This window comes from Eutrema salsugineum, unplaced genomic scaffold (genome assembly GCF_000478725.1).
Source record: "Eutrema salsugineum unplaced genomic scaffold, Eutsalg1_0 scaffold_7, whole genome shotgun sequence".
NCBI classification, from domain to species: domain Eukaryota; kingdom Viridiplantae; phylum Streptophyta; class Magnoliopsida; order Brassicales; family Brassicaceae; genus Eutrema; species Eutrema salsugineum.
In genome coordinates this window covers 2,689,952-2,705,333 of record NW_006256486.1, presented here as the reverse complement: position 1 = coordinate 2,705,333, position 15,382 = coordinate 2,689,952, and the positions used below count along the sequence as shown (strand labels likewise).

At 38.1% G+C, this 15,382-nt stretch overlaps 3 protein-coding genes across 3 annotated transcripts; 1 reads left to right on the top strand and 2 right to left on the bottom strand.

Annotated features, from left to right (window-relative positions):
- Positions 1 to 323: 323 nt before the first annotated feature.
- On the bottom strand, positions 324 to 1,409 carry LOC112082837. Its single transcript, XM_024150381.1, has one exon. The coding sequence runs from the start codon at positions 1,407 to 1,409 to the stop codon at positions 324 to 326; it is 1,086 nt and encodes a 361-aa protein (XP_024006149.1).
- Positions 1,410 to 5,363: 3,954 nt separating this feature from the next.
- On the bottom strand, positions 5,364 to 6,747 carry LOC18010978 (putative F-box/kelch-repeat protein At2g29810). Its single transcript, XM_006393043.2, has 3 exons — positions 6,024 to 6,747; positions 5,558 to 5,959; positions 5,364 to 5,469 (listed from the first exon to the last, which is right to left on the bottom strand). The coding sequence occupies exons 1-2, from the start codon at positions 6,745 to 6,747 to the stop codon at positions 5,574 to 5,576; spliced, it is 1,110 nt and encodes a 369-aa protein (XP_006393105.1). The 3' UTR covers positions 5,364 to 5,469; positions 5,558 to 5,573.
- Positions 6,748 to 7,793: 1,046 nt separating this feature from the next.
- Positions 7,794 to 13,383, top strand: LOC18011112 (DNA polymerase I A, chloroplastic/mitochondrial). The gene is made up of 12 exons (XM_006393042.2): positions 7,794 to 8,091; positions 8,431 to 9,268; positions 9,379 to 9,570; positions 9,743 to 10,422; positions 10,736 to 11,216; positions 11,315 to 11,410; positions 11,694 to 11,786; positions 11,884 to 12,078; positions 12,299 to 12,391; positions 12,492 to 12,698; positions 12,793 to 12,882; positions 12,984 to 13,383. Exons 1-12 carry the CDS (start codon positions 7,952 to 7,954, stop codon positions 13,143 to 13,145), a joined length of 3,267 nt encoding a protein of 1,088 aa, XP_006393104.1. The 5' UTR covers positions 7,794 to 7,951; the 3' UTR covers positions 13,146 to 13,383.
- The last annotated feature ends 1,999 nt before the right edge of the window (positions 13,384 to 15,382 follow it).

The window sequence follows — 15,382 nt, the reverse complement described above, 5'->3', positions numbered from 1 at the left end:
AAGCTTCACTTTTCTCCTTTAAGAGAAAGGACCACATGTACCTTGAGTGATCATCGATTAACACGAAAATATATCTCTTAAGTCCTGCTGTTGGAGGTGAGATTGGTCCACACAGGTCGCCATGTAAAAGGTCAAGAATGTGTGTGGCTCGGTATGATGTTGCCTGTGGGAAAGATTACCTTGTTTGCTTGCCAAGTGGACATGAGGCACAAGTCTCTTTATCAACTGATATGCTCGGTATTCCTGTGACGAGCTGTTTCTTTATCATTCTTTTCATAGTTTCAAGAGCTATGTGCCCAAGTCTTGCGTGCCACTTTGTTGACTCACTTAATGCTACCAGCTGTAGTATTCTCAACCTCCATAAGAACTTTGTATAGCCGATTGCTGGAACTGTTTGCTTTAACAAGCAATATTCCGTCCTTGTCATATACGCTTAGAAGCTCCCCTTTCATCCTAACCTCGCACCCTGCCTCCGTTGCTTGACCGAGGCTTATGATATTACTCTTCAGGGCTGGAATATAGTACACATCGGCTAGTATTTTTTGATCTCCATCCTTGGTTATGAACAACACCGAACCTTTTCCTCTGATATATATGCGTGAGTTGTCTTCAAATCTGACTTTTCCTCTGACATTCTCGTCAATTCTGTTGAAGTAGGCCAGGTTTCCAGTCATGTGATTACTGGCCCCATTGTCTAGATACCAGACATTCTCGCCGTCTAGACAAGTTTCGAACTTTCTTGCCTTTACATTCTTCTCGTTGAGGTATACAACCTCATGCATCATCAACTTTTCTGCTTCTTGTGTATCATCGACTTCTTCTTCTCCATTCTCTTGTGTCTCTTGGAGCTTAAGTAGTCTATCAGGACATACCGACGCGTAATGTCCTGCTTTGTCGCACCTAAAACAGATAATCTTGGATCTGTCTCTTTCTTGTTTGTAGCTGTTGTTCTGTTGGTTGCCATTGTTATCATAGTAACCGCGGCCTCTTCCTCTACCATAAAATCTTCCCCCTCGTCCTCTGCCTCTGCCAGTTCCTTGACCTTCTTGTGACTCTGTATTCGCATATAAGAGTTTTCCTTGGTCACTTTGTTGATCTTCTTCACCGCAGATTCTCTCCTCATATGCCTTTAGTCTCCCTATGATGTCTTCAAAAGTTGTAGTTTTGAGGTCAAGGACCTGTTCTAGAGCGACAATAATGTGAATATATCTTCCTCGAAGTAAACTTTGTAGAAACTTCTTTACTAGCTTTGGCTCGTCGATGATTTCTCCTAAAGCTGCCGATTTTGTGGCAAGTTCTGAGAGTTTTGCAGAGAAGTCATCGATCGTGTCTGTCTCCTTCATTCGCATACGTTCGAAATCAGACATCAATGTTTGTAGTCTTGCTTCTTTTACTCTTTCGGCTCCCATATGTCGCTTGTGAATAGCTTCCCAAACAGCTTTTGAGGTGTCTAAGTTTCCGACTTGAAGAATCAGCGCTTCGGGTATTGATTGAAACAGGAGTGCTCTGGCCAGAACATCTTTATCTGCATCTTTTACTCCTGGATCAATGGTTTCCCACACCTTGTGCACTTAGAGAGCTACTTGCATCCGCATCGACCACACCATGTAGTTTGTGGCGGTAAGCATCGGACATTGAATGGCTGAGATACTATTTTCCTTCGACTATGTTGTGGCTGGAACTAGATCACCCATGTTGCTGTAATGGATAATCTCTGTGTTTGATCCTTAGGTTTAATCGTAAATGCTCTGATACCAAATATAGAACTCAAAGATAATGTAAACTCAAGACTTGTATAAGAAAACCTCTTCTTATTAGCTTTAGAAAATCAACTCAAAACTAAAAAACTCACAAATCTCATAAGTTATGCTACAATCTCAGCATCTCCTTGTATAGTAAATAGTAGATAACTCCTACATCAATTGGATAAAGCAACTTCTAAATATTTCCTAAATATTCTATCTTATCCTAAACACACTTAGACTATAATTAATAACTTATTCTTTCAAGCTTATCCAACATAATTTTATTTTCTTCACATGATTTATGTGGACAAGTCTTGTTGTTGCTTTCAGGTAAAGGTCAAGACGGCTTTGCAGAACTTGTTCCAACAGATTTCCCATCTGAGTTGCAAGCATTTTGCCTTCTTTGAACTTGTCTGGTGGTTCTGATTCTCTTTCTTGGATTCTTGATTCAGAGACAGAAGATTTAGCAATATTTAGATAACCATCTACGTTCCTCTAGCTAGATGATCAGAGGCAATAGACCTAGCAAAAAATTTAGAACCGACAACGTTTTCTAGTTTTTGGTCTGTCCGTGGCTTACGAATTCATAGTGTCTTTACTCATTATTTTGTTTCAACATTATTCGATTAAATATAAAAGATTTTAGAATAAATACAGTACTAATTTAATAATGGAGAATAAAATGAGCGAATCAAATATTAAATATTAGTACTATATTTATTCTAAAATCTTGGTTAACAGTTTTCAGAGAAATAGAAATTTTGGTTCAAGAAAAAATCAGATAACGGTTCATTAACCGCGTGATTTGGTTAAGTACATCTTTAATTAAAAAAAAAACAAATAGGAAACGATGTCATATAACCTAAACCCTAACCTATATAAGACTTCATTGATGAATTATCTTTTTCTGGCTCTCTAAACTTTTCTTCTCTTAGGATTATAGGAAAATTTCTTGTTCTCGAGGTGACTCAGTTCTTCTTCGATTTTCTTTGATTCTCAGTATTCTTTCGTTGACAAAGAATGAAGAAAGATGATTATTATCAGGAGCCTTCATCACAGCCGAATAAATATTGGAAGCTGGATATTTTAGCAGATGTAGCCGCCAGAGAATACAGTAGTATGATTAACCTAGAGATTTTGGTTAAAGTCGCATCTGCCATGTTAGAAGAGTACGAAACATCAAAGAACACCCTTGTGAGTCCATGTGCGAGCTTACCAAGAAAGAAGACAAGTCAGCTTAGTCACCGACCGGCAAGTACACAGTGGGTCAAAAACAAATCAATTGCTTGCGTGGATTACAAGCAAGAAGAAGAGGATAAAAGCTTTAAGAAACGCAAAATCGTCGGTCGTTGTAAGGTGGGATCATCTTCGACATCAACCAAAGAGCAAAAAGTACTAGAAAACCTAGATTGGGACCCTGAATCTCTTCCTTCTTCTTGCATCACCGAGTGCAGCAAGAAAAAATGTCCTCCTACTAACATATCCTGCAAGAAACTCAAAATCGTCCATCGGGGACCCACGCAGACAACGAATGGGCAACCGAATCCGCCCGAGTGGCTCTTGAACGTGATGAGAGGATATTAAGGACACGATCCAAAGCTGATCATAACAAAGCACCTGTTTCAGAGCGATCTCGACAAAGGCAAAAATCGTCTCCAAATGCCTATAAACCAACTGGTGAATACCAACTTTTTGACAGAGGAAGAGACAAGAATCATATACGAAAAGTTGGTACTGACTCGTGAAACAGGCCTAATTGTGGTTCTTGTGGATCCTTTGTCAAAGGGGCATGTTGTTGATTTTAGGAAATGGAAGATGGGTAAAAATTGGGTTTATGGTGGGATGTGGTTACTACCAACAAGTTTAAGGTAGGTGACGTCTATTCTGTCTGGTCTTTCCGCTCCGGACAAGGAAACCTTTGTTTTGCTCTAGTTCCCGATAAATTCCGGTGATGGATGCTTTCCTCCTGGAGATTCTTGATCGTAATATACGTTTATCGTCTGGCTCACATGTGACAATGAATTGTTTTATTTTTTTCGACTTTTTGGCTTTGCCTAAAAATGCTTTTGGTGCAGATTAACTCTTTCGTTTTGGCTACTTACTAGGAATTTGTCCATTATGTTTGGATCTTACATTTTTTTTTTTTTTTGTCAACTTACGCCTGATCTTACATCTTTTGCAAAGTGTAAGAGGTTAAACCTCAAATTGAATGAAATGAGTATTTTATTATAAAGTAGGCTTTTTTCTTGTGTGTGGTCCTAATGGATTTCTTTTCCGTATGCTTAAAAACTCACAACTATGTCAAAGAACTCAATGACAACAATTTGATCCGCTCATTGATCGATCTGAAATTGATTGAGTACAATATGACATGTATAGATAAATGTGTTACCTGTAAATTACTATCCAATACTCCAGACCTGTAATATACCTGTATAGACACCAGACCTGTGAAATGGTGCACATTACAAGTTTCAGTTTCAGCCATGAATGAGAGAAACTCGATCTGTTTCAATAACTGCAGCTTAAGTTACTTGTTAGTTGAACACCACAAGACTTTTGTCCAATTCGACCTCTTCTAAAACAGTGTCAACTTCTCTTGGGTGGATTTTATTTTGGTGTGGTCGCAAAGTATGTATCAATTTTGGTGTTTTAATCAGTTTTATTCTTTAACAAAATTGTAATAACTATAAGCCAATGAGTTGTTCAGTAGACAAAGACCAAAGACTTTCGTTTTTTCCCTTGTTTTGACTAATATCAAAATACTACTAGTTTTGTGTACACATTACATACTATCCATCTGAATTACAACTCAATGTTTCATGTTTCCTACAAGCAGGAAGTCTTTTCTTTTGCGCATAGAAGTTAAAACTCACAGTCATGAGACTTTTAAGTCTTCTACTATATCAGAAACAAGATATAGAAGAATCCTACTGCTAGAAGAGGCTATATGTCATGGCCCGCGACAAAAGTCGGGTGACAAAAGTCTATGTTGATGCTGATATAAAGGTATTCTCTAAACTAGACGATTTCAGAAAATCATGCAAATAGGTAATGAAAATTAATTTCTGGTAAAACACTGTGATTTGCTCCCAGACCATCTTCACATATCTAAACCAAGATTTCATATACTAGAAGTACAATGGATCTTGTTAAGTATGAATGTGATCTCTAAATTCACAAGAACGGTCAAATATTTAAATCGAGTAACCAAACGTCTCTTAACGTTACTCACAAGTCACAACTCTCTCTATTTTCTTCTTAGAAACCCTCATTTGTCCTGTATCTCTGTTTCAAATGGAGTCAACAAATATTAAATTCAAGTCTTTGACGGTTGTCATTTTGACTTTTAGTCAACTTGATATTTTAGAGCTGGTACTTGTAGTACCTATAGGTAAAAACTTCATATTTTTCATTAGGTATAAGCGAATTGGGTTTTGTTATATACCTGAACATAAAATCACAAAACAAACAAAAAGAACTTTAGAACATGTTAGCTAGTGAAACTACACAAAAACCCAAGAGATAGCTAACAAAAGATGCCTCTCAACAAGTCTCCAAAGAATATGTGTCAAGTCTACAAGAATGACCTAGCTACCCTTTTCTTTTTACAGTTAACAGAAATCTACACTTCACAAAAAAATGAAAATGGACAAGTTACTCTTGCATAAGGCGTCAGATAACAACTTGTTAGCCACTCTGCTTCAACAAGCTGCCTAAACATCTGCAAGATGATGAAAGAGTGCATAACCATCAGAATCCTTGAGGGGGTTTAAACATCAGAATCGATTCAATCAATCACAGAAACATACCTGCAAGAAACCATCATCAAACGGTAACAGTTTGACAAAGCTCGATCAAAGGCGGGGACTTGATGGTCGTGAGCACAAGATCGACTGATTCTAGCTTCCCCCAAATCTCACCTCCTTGACGTGTCTCCAAAGCAATCTCCACGCACCAGATCTGCTTTTCACCGTTGTAATCCCACCACTGGCTCTGATTATTGACCAGAATCACCAGCTTCCCTCCAAGATTGGCCATTTTAGACTCATAAGCATACCCATAGACGTTACAAGGCAAACCATTCACACCTCTCACAGGCCTCCACTTCCCGTCCTTTGGATCATACACGACAATGGGATGTCCAAGATTACGAAAGGGATCAATCGTGTAGAGCCTATCATCAACAACACAAGACGATGCTTTGCCACAAGCTCCTCAATTCATCTCCATTGGCCACTGGTAACAATTTAGAATTTCTGGGATCGAAAGTAAAACAGCATTCTCGATCCAAAGCGTAAATCCTCTTTTCCATCACCGCGTATGCCACAAAATGAAATTGTCGATCGATAATATCAACGTCTATTTTCTTCTTCCTCTTCATTCCAATCCAAGTCTGCTCCTTTAGAACGAACAATTCGACCCAATTCAAAGATCGCATCTTGCAACCTCCGATCACGTAAATCCTCCCGTCGATTACTCCGGCGGCTGCGTGGCAGCGAGGGACCTTCATACTCGGAAGCGAGCGGCGCGTGTGGGTTCTGCAATCGATGAGAAACACATCCGTTGTGTCTCTTTGGCCGTCGGCGTCGCATCCGCCGATTAAGTATATCTCCGGCCCGATTGTGACGACGGCGGAGCCAAAATGCATCGGAGGAAGAGATTCGACTCTGCGCAATCGCAAGGAGAGATTTTGTCGATAGAGAATGTAAAAGCTTGGGAATTCGCGAGGAGGGAATCCGATCAAAGCGTAAAGAATGCGTTCGGTGATGGAGAGCTTCGAGCGCGTGAGTTCAAACTCCGGCAAACGGATGAGACGGCGGAATGTTTTGGAGGCGAGGGATATTACCGGTAAATCACATCTCGAGACGCGCGCGACGCAAAGTTCGATGAGTTCGTTGGGTAGTTGTGGCTGTTCCTGGCTCGGGTTGGGTGGTTCTTGCGGTTTCTTGCTCGGATCGCCGTCGTTGGATTCGTCGGGAATTTCAGAGATAATAACCATCGCCGCCGTGTGGAAGTCAGAGAGAGTTAACGAAATTGCAAGCGGGTCTAATCCGATTTTTGAAAAAAAAAACGCACTCGTGTATTTATAGAGAAGAGTGAAGTAGTTCTCTCTAATTTCATTTCACTAAAGAGTGAAGTAATTCTCTCTAATTTCATTTCACGGATTCAAATACTTCGTTTTAAAAAAGTGCTCATCGATTCCAAAAATAATAAGAAAATGTGATTTTTTCTTCTTTTTTTTTTTGGGAGGTCAAACTATCATTTTTCTTCTTCTTAAATTTAGTTCTAACACGTTATAAAAGTCTATATAAACGTATACATAAATTAGCCAAAACCTCAAAATGTTTTTTTTTTTTTTTTTGGGGTCCAAATCGCAAAATTATAGCAAAATAGAAAAGAAAATGTCGCATGGCATGAGAGCTTCGGAAAACATGTCAAATATGGAGAATCCAAATCCACCGCTAATTAATAATCAAAAGCAATTATGATGGACATGTTCGTCTATAAGTCGCTGCAACTCATGAGACAATGACATAAGGAAATACTTGTGCTAAAGATGATCCTCGACGAAGATATAATTAACGATATACTGGTAATTGCCTTCACCAATGATACTAAAATTCAAAACTTCCTTTTATTTTACTCTGATTTTGGTCTCCATCACAAATCGTTTTGTTATGTCGATGTGTTTGTCCCAAGCTACAATTATAAGAACATGCCTGTTATATATCTATTTTGCATGATAATCATCATATAAACCATATCATGTAGCAACATGCTGTATTTCTACAGAAACCGACCTCGTAACGATAGTGGAGCGTCACATTGGTAAGAGAGGGGTTTGTTGGTCAATTATTATACTTTAGGGCTTAATGTGATAACATAGAAAGAAAGCAAGGGCTATATAGTTATATATTTGTGGGTTTTTCTTTTAATTTTTATTTAAAAAAATCGAAACTTTACAGAGAAAAAATGCATCTTTATCTTTAGTATAGAGAAATTAACAATTTTGATAATTAATTAGAGACAAGGGTTTAAGGCTGGCACTGCGTCTTCAAGCGATGGCCACAATCTTTCCTTCGCAGGCAGACCCACTTGCTTGAAACGACAAAATTCGCCACCATAAACCCTACTATATCTTTTCGCTTCTGCTGCGAAGAGTCACTCTCTTCAAGCTGGGTAGATTAACTTCGCTTTTAGCCATGGGGGTTTCTCTTACCTCCCACAATAACCCTCTTCTTCGCCACTTATCTCCTCCCTCTTCCTGGGTTTTGCGTTCGTCGCGATATTCTTCTTCACTACCTTCCTTCCTCGTGCCTTGCCGTAATAGAACCCTTCAAAGGTATGTACTTTCTTTTTCTTCTTCGTGTCTTTGTTCAAGGTTTTAGCTGATGTGTATGTTGAGGCTTTACTTGATTATCGGTTCATTATGCTCTATTTTGTACATATTTAGGCTCAATTGTTCTTTGTGGGTATGATTTTCAAGCTTCCACATGAAATTCAGGAGAGATAAGAACTTATTCGTGTCTTTATTCAAGTTTTAGCTGATGGGTTCGTGGAGACTTAGTCTGCTCTGTTTCGGTTTTTGTTTGTGGGGGTTTTAGGCTGATTTGGTTCTTGTGGGTTTTGGTTTGAAAGCTCTTTCTTCCTGTTGATACTATTCTGATGCTGTGGATTGCAGGAAAGTAGCTTCCACAGAAGGAAATGTCGGTTATTCGACAGTTTGTCATGGATTCCAGCATTCGGGTCATCAACGTTCATCATCTGCTGTTTTTGACGGAGAGTGGGTACTTCTGTCGGAACCTAATAAGGCAAGGATGGTTCCCAAGATATACAAAGTGGGAAATCAGACGGAAGTTGGTGAAACTGTGAACCATCTAGTTCCTGGAACTGTAAGTGGTTGGAGGGAGCAAGCTAATAAGATTAGAGAAAGGAATGGCCAAATTGCTAGAAACCTCGATGACACTTGTTATTCCAATGGCTCTGTTCCAGTTATACCTAATGCTCCTTCCTATGGAACCTCTCAGAAGATTGATTATGGATTCAAGCCCAGAGTTAACAGTACTGCTACACTCCATAAAGAATCGGTTGGCCTTTTGCAATCTGTACCTGTTATGACTTTAACCAAGAATCTGGAGGTTGGGACAAACGTGGATGTGAAACTTAAAGAAGATGGAAAACAGAAACCTCTTATAAACGGAAAGTCTTCTGATAACGTAAGCAATGAGAATCCAGTTCCGATTTCCAAAGTGGAGGTTGGGACAAACGTGGATGTGAAACTTAAAGGTGTTAGAAAACAGAAACCTCTTATAAACGGAAAGCCTTCTGATAACGTAAGCAAGGAGAAACCAGTTACGGTTTCCAAAGTGGAGAAAAGCACTGAACCTTCGAAAGTCCGTGAGAAACTCAGGAAAATATATGATAAGGTTGTTGTTGTTGATAATGTGCCTGCTGCGAAGGATGCTGTGTCTAAGCTTCTGAATGATTATAGGAATCTTGTTCATGCTTGTGATACAGAGGTGAGCTTTACTTCTCTGTTTAAGATCATCTCCACAGCTCAGAAACACTTACAGAATTGGCATTTTTGGTTGTAATGCTTTGTAACTTGCTGATTTTGCGATGCTTACAGGTGTCCAAGATTGAGGTGAAGGAGGAAACACCTGTTGACCATGGTGAATTGATTTGTTTCAGTATCTATTGCGGTTCAGAAGCAGATTTTGGCTATGGGAAATCTTGCATTTGGGTAGATGTTCTTGGTGAAAATGGCAGGGAGGTGTTGGCCGAGTTTAAACCCTATTTTGAAGACTCATCCATAAAAAAAGTGAGTTTCAAAACATATTTCCCTTTCTCTTCATATTCTGTGACATTTGCATTAAGCTAACCAGGACCTTGTAAAAATCTTCGTTTTTCCATTTTCGTGTTGTCTGTTTTCATGTGAAGACTTTTTGACTATCCTTAATTAAACCCTGATAGGTTGGCTTTTTTCGTTTCAGGTCTGGCACAACTACAGCTTTGATAGCCACATAATTAGAAACCATGGGATTGACATTTCTGGATTTCATGCTGACACAATGCACATGGCACGATTGTGGGATTCTGCGAGGCGGACAGTGGGTGGATATTCACTTGAAGCGCTTACAAGTGACCCAAAAGTTCTTGGGGCAACACAGACAAAGGAGGAAGCAGAGTTCCTAGGTAAAATTTCAATGAAGACTATCTTTGGCAAGAGAAAGCTGAAAAAGGATGGATCAGAAGGAAAAATTGTAGTCATTCCCCCTGTTGAAGAGCTTCAGCGAGAAGATCGAGAGGCTTGGATTTCATACTCTGCATTGGATGCAATAAGCACGCTAAAGCTTTACGAGAGCATGTCAAAGAAACTGCAATTAAAGGAATGGCGTCTTGATGGAAAGCTACTCTCAGGAAAGACAATGTTGGACTTTTACCATGAGTTCTGGCGACCCTTTGGTGAAGTTCTTGTCAAAATGGAAGCGGAAGGGATACTTGTAGATAGGGAATATCTTGCTGAGATAGAGAAAGTAGCCAAAGCAGAACAGCAAGTTGCTGTTAGTAGGTTTCGAAATTGGGCCTCTAAGTATTGCCCCGATGCAAAGTATATGAATGTTGGCAGTGACACACAATTGCGTCAGCTCTTTTTTGGTGGCATTTCTAACAGGTATCGTTTCCTACGTTTGACTTGCCGTAAATTTTTGTGATGTATAGGTTTAAATTGAAGATCTTGATATTTCAGACGTTTTTGCTTAATTACAGTGATCAAGCGTATTAATACTCTTTATCTTCAAAATTCAAAATGTTATTGACGACTGTTCCTTTCCCCTTGGTAAATCGAAAACTGCACATACAGCCCTCAGAATGACTTTGATGAGAAATTTATTTCCCATTAGGAAACGAACAAGAATTACATGACTAGTCTCTCACTGTTTAGTTTAATGGAACTAAGTTTTTTTCTTTTATAATTTCTTGTACAGTGAGAATCATGAGGAGCTTCCAGTTGAAAAACTTTTCAAAATTCCCAATATTGACAAGGTTATTGAAAAAGGCAAAAAAGCACCGACGAAGTTTCGAAACATCAAACTGCAAAGGATTAGCGACTCCCCAATGTTAACTGAAACGTTCACTGCCAGTGGTTGGCCCTCTGTTAGTGGGGATACTTTGAAAACCTTAGCTGGGAAAGTTTCTGCTGAGTATGACTTTATGGAGGATGTTACAGATATTACTGCAGAAGAAATTGCTGAAGATGATGATGCTGCTGCTACTCAGCTACTAGATCAAGCTTCAGAAGCGGGGAAGTCCAAGGCAGATGTTGCAACCGACGTATCTGCGTATGGAACAGCATACGCTGCATTTGGTGGAGGTGAAAGGGGGAAGGAGGCATGTCATGCTATTGCCTCATTATGTGAAGTTTGCTCTATAGATTCTTTGATCTCAAATTTTATCCTTCCGTTACAGGTAATATTTTTTTCTAAACCCCTTTGTCCTGAATCCTGAGCTGTTTATCTCTTTCCCTTTAGGTTGATGTTTATGGGATTGTTTTTCTTTTCCAACAGGGGAGTAATGTATCAGGCAAAGATGGTCGCGTTCATTGCTCCCTGAATATCAATACTGAAACTGGCCGCTTATCAGCTAGAAGGCCAAATTTGCAGGTATATATTGAAATTTATGATATTATTCAAATTAACATTGCTTGAACCTAATTTGAGGAATCAACTTGAGTGGTGAGGCCAATTTATAGGGAAGTTTCTCTATGTTATCTACTGGTAAGCATATTGTAGAATGGTAAAAGTGAGAGCCGTGTTACCAAGAGCTAGTACTTACATTCATTTGTCAACTGGTCAAGTTGCATCCTTTTTGTCAACTGTAACTATGCTGCTTGATCTTGTAATCCAATCTACAATTTTGTTACTAAAGTTCTCCTCATTTGTCTAGAACCAACCTGCTTTGGAGAAGGATCGGTACAAGATTCGTAAAGCCTTTGTAGCATCACCTGGGAACTCACTCATTGTGGCTGATTACGGGCAGGTGAAAATAGAAAACTCTGGTTGCTTAGAAACTTTCATAAGTGGTGTTTAACCGGTTCACTCGTTGACTGTGATTCTTCTTGGTTGACTATCTTCAGCTGGAACTTAGAATTCTGGCACATCTTGCTGGTTGTAAAAGCATGATGGAAGCTTTCAAGGCAGGTGGAGATTTCCACTCGAGGACAGCCATGACTATGTATCCACATATTCGTAAAGCTGTAGAAAATGGGGAAGTGCTCCTTGAGTGGCATCCACAACCTGGGCAAGACAAGCCACCAGTGCCTTTATTAAAGGTGGATTCTTTTTACAACTGGTATTTGATTTTAATTTTTTCTTTGTAAAGAGCCATAAATCTTTGATTGTCTGCAGATGACGATATATTAAAATCTCTGCAAATATGTAAAACCCATCGTTGAAATGCTAAAACAACTGACATAAACTGCGTCATGTACAGAGAGAAACTATTCTTTGTGCCCAAGTTGTTCTGACTGTTTGCGGATATTTTATATTCAGGATGCCTTTGCTTCTGAGAGAAGAAAGGCTAAGATGCTCAACTTTTCAATTGCATATGGGAAAACAGCAATGGGGCTTTCTAGAGATTGGAAGGTAGTACGATATTACTATTGGAACTAATTGGTTGATATGATACATGCTTTGATGTGTGATGAAGCTACAACAATGTCTTTTTTTTTTATATCATCAAAAGGTCTCAACGGAAGAAGCTCAGGCTACAGTCAATCTCTGGTACAATGACAGACAAGAAGTTAGGAAATGGCAAGAACTGCGTAAGAAAGAAGCAATGAAAGATGGGTATGTACTCACTCTGTTAGGAAGGGCTCGTAGATTCCCGGCATATCAGTCAAATGCTCAGAGGAATCATATCAAAAGAGCAGCCATCAACACTCCAGTGCAGGTTTTCGTTTTGTTCGTTTTGATTTTTATCAGATACTAATTTCCTCTTGCTATTCGCCAATCTCAACTCTAAGCATCGATGATCCACACTACAGGGAAGTGCAGCAGATGTTGCAATGTGTGCAATGTTGGAAATATCGACAAATCAAAAGTTGAAGGAGCTTGGTTGGAAATTGCTTCTACAGGTAACAACACCTCTCAAAAACTGTATTCAGTCTCTAACTTTTATAAAGCTCAATCCCTTTGAAAATTGAGTGACAAAAAAAGAACTTTCTCTTGGAAACAGATTCACGATGAAGTAATCTTGGAAGGACCAATGGAGTCAGCGGAAGTAGCCAAGGATATAGTTGTGAACTGCATGGCGAAACCCTTTAACGGAAAGAACATTCTCTCGGTCGATTTATCGGTTGATGCAAAATGTGCTCAGAACTGGTATGCTGCTAAATAAGCTTTAGAGGGTCTTTACAAGAACACTTGGAGGAAGAAAATATATTTTTGGCTATTTCTGATGACCATGAGGCAGTGTTTGGGTAAGTAGATTTGGCTCCTCGGCTTTTTTGTTTTGTTTTGTAAATGTTAGGAAAGCCTTTAAACAGTGGGGCAGTGTAAATCGATTTCTGTACACTAATCCTTTAACCTGACGATGCTTAATGCAAACTTAATGAAACCGTTCTATAATCTTTAAACGCTCAGCAGATGGCCAAGACCGGTCTATGTATCATCACAGGTCTCTCCCTCTTTTCTTCATCCTTAGTTGTGTATTTAGCTATCAGAAAGTTGAAAATCAAGCTCTAAATTAGCACACTGTAACCTCCTTTTCATTTCATCACAAACTGTTATATCTATCTTTTGGGCCATAAAACTCCCCGTCTCCTTGGTTTAGAGGCAATGGCTTTCCAAAATCACAATTTGCTCAAATAACAAAAAATGATTTTATTTTAAGTTACTAAAACTTCGTTGGCATGAAATAAAAAAATTTAAACAATTTTTTTTAACAATAAATCTAATAAACAATGAATGTCTATTTAATCTGAAAATTTTCGGAAAAACAAACTCCGAAGAAAAACATATTGGAGTGAATAATAAAATTTGATAATAATAAAACAAATAGAGAGCATGTATGTAACGAAATCTTGTAGAGTAAATAACAGAGAGGGAACAAACTAGGGTTTAAGAGACAGTGGAGCAACATGAAGAGAAAACTAAAAGAATCCAAAGACGACAAGCTTCATCGATCTCAAAATCAACATCGTCTTTTCTCCTCGATCTAATTTTAGATATATATAATCTTCAAGCTACCTACGAAATCGGTCTTCATGTTTCGAAGATTTGGTCACCGATCTATATTTTACCAACAAATGGTTCGAAACACTGTTCTCAACAAGTCCGATCGAGTCTTCTACCCTGCTTCCAACAAGATGACAAGATGTTTATTTTCTTGATTCCGCAACATCAACAGGCTTGGAACGAGTCGTCTTATACTTCTTCTAAGCTTATCGAATATGGTTCGTTATCTTATGGAATTCCCAGAACAATGCAGTTACTTGTACCCTACGGAATCTGTCCACGGTTTGATCAGTTTTCAAGATCCAGAAAACGCCGATGGTTTGGAACCCTAGCGTGAGACAGTTGTTAACCTTACCCAAACCCGAAGAAAACTGGAAGAATATAACATGCTTTTTAGGGTACGATCCAATCGAAGGCAAACAGAAAGTTGTAGTTTGCATGAAAACCTTCGATGAGTGTTGGTTTTATTGTTTTAACGATACCAATTCAAAAATCAAGGTAGTGGATATACCTAATGATTTAGATTGGATTGTTATAGAAAAAAAAAATCCTTTCTTTGAAGTAGTATAAAGTTCAGTATTATTATACTAAAGAGTCACCACTGTTTTATCGAGAAAATGCCTAAGCTGAGGGAGGCTTATGTATATGTTAGCTTTCCTTATATCGAGAAGCATATCGGATCCATTACCGCTTTCTTAAAATTATATAAATCATCGACTGTAATATTTGGTTACTTAGTGAAAATATCGAAGCTTGTTTTGTACTAAAATCAGTATATTGTTTTTCCTTGCGTACATACGTTTTGCTCTCCTACCATATGGAAAACAATATTGTATTTTAGGTTGAGCTATTTTGATCTTTATATTTAATATCATGGCGGATGTACAATAGAGGGGAATCATATGACCCTATAACATTTAATTGTTTGATATATTTTTTTTTTGAATTTTGTTGTATTGACCCATTGAAACAATAATGCATACATGAACTGTATATCTAAAAATCTAACAAAAGGAAAAACAAAAAAAAAAACATCCAAGCTGAAAACTGGACCGGGCAATCCTAATTATAAAGGTAGCCATGAAATTTGCTAGTCATTTCTTTCCATTTTGCTAAGAAAATGGAAACTTTCTAGTTATTTATTTATTTTTAAAATTATAATAACTAATACGTAAAGGAAACAGAGACTATATATCTATTCTATTAAAACAGAAGCACATTTAGTGCTTGCATTCAAACACTCCCAAAGTTTTTTTTATAATATTTTATTTAATTTTTATATTTAATTTCCGAAAATTAGTTATTAATTTAGATATTTTTAGATTTCCTAAAATCTAGATCATCTTTAATTTAAATTCAAATTATTAGAAATTTAATTAAATTTAGTTACAAAAATTT

What these genes read in the sequence shown, in the direction of transcription:
- LOC112082837 (XM_024150381.1), bottom strand. Translation starts at nt 1,409, where the DNA reads ATGGGAGCCGAAAGAGTAAAAGAAGCAAGACTACAAACATTGATGTCT.
- LOC18010978 (XM_006393043.2), bottom strand. Translation starts at nt 6,747, where the DNA reads ATGGTTATTATCTCTGAAATTCCCGACGAATCCAACGACGGCGATCCG. An exon ending in CGCTTTGGATCGAGAATGCT is followed by an intron (nt 5,960 to 6,023) that starts GTTTTACTTTCG and finishes TGAATTGAGGAG; the next exon opens with CTTGTGGCAAAGCATCGTCT.
- LOC18011112 (XM_006393042.2), top strand. Translation starts at nt 7,952, where the DNA reads ATGGGGGTTTCTCTTACCTCCCACAATAACCCTCTTCTTCGCCACTTA. An exon ending in TTCATGCTTGTGATACAGAG is followed by an intron (nt 9,269 to 9,378) that starts GTGAGCTTTACT and finishes CGATGCTTACAG; the next exon opens with GTGTCCAAGATTGAGGTGAA. An exon ending in CTAGAAGGCCAAATTTGCAG is followed by an intron (nt 11,411 to 11,693) that starts GTATATATTGAA and finishes TCATTTGTCTAG; the next exon opens with AACCAACCTGCTTTGGAGAA.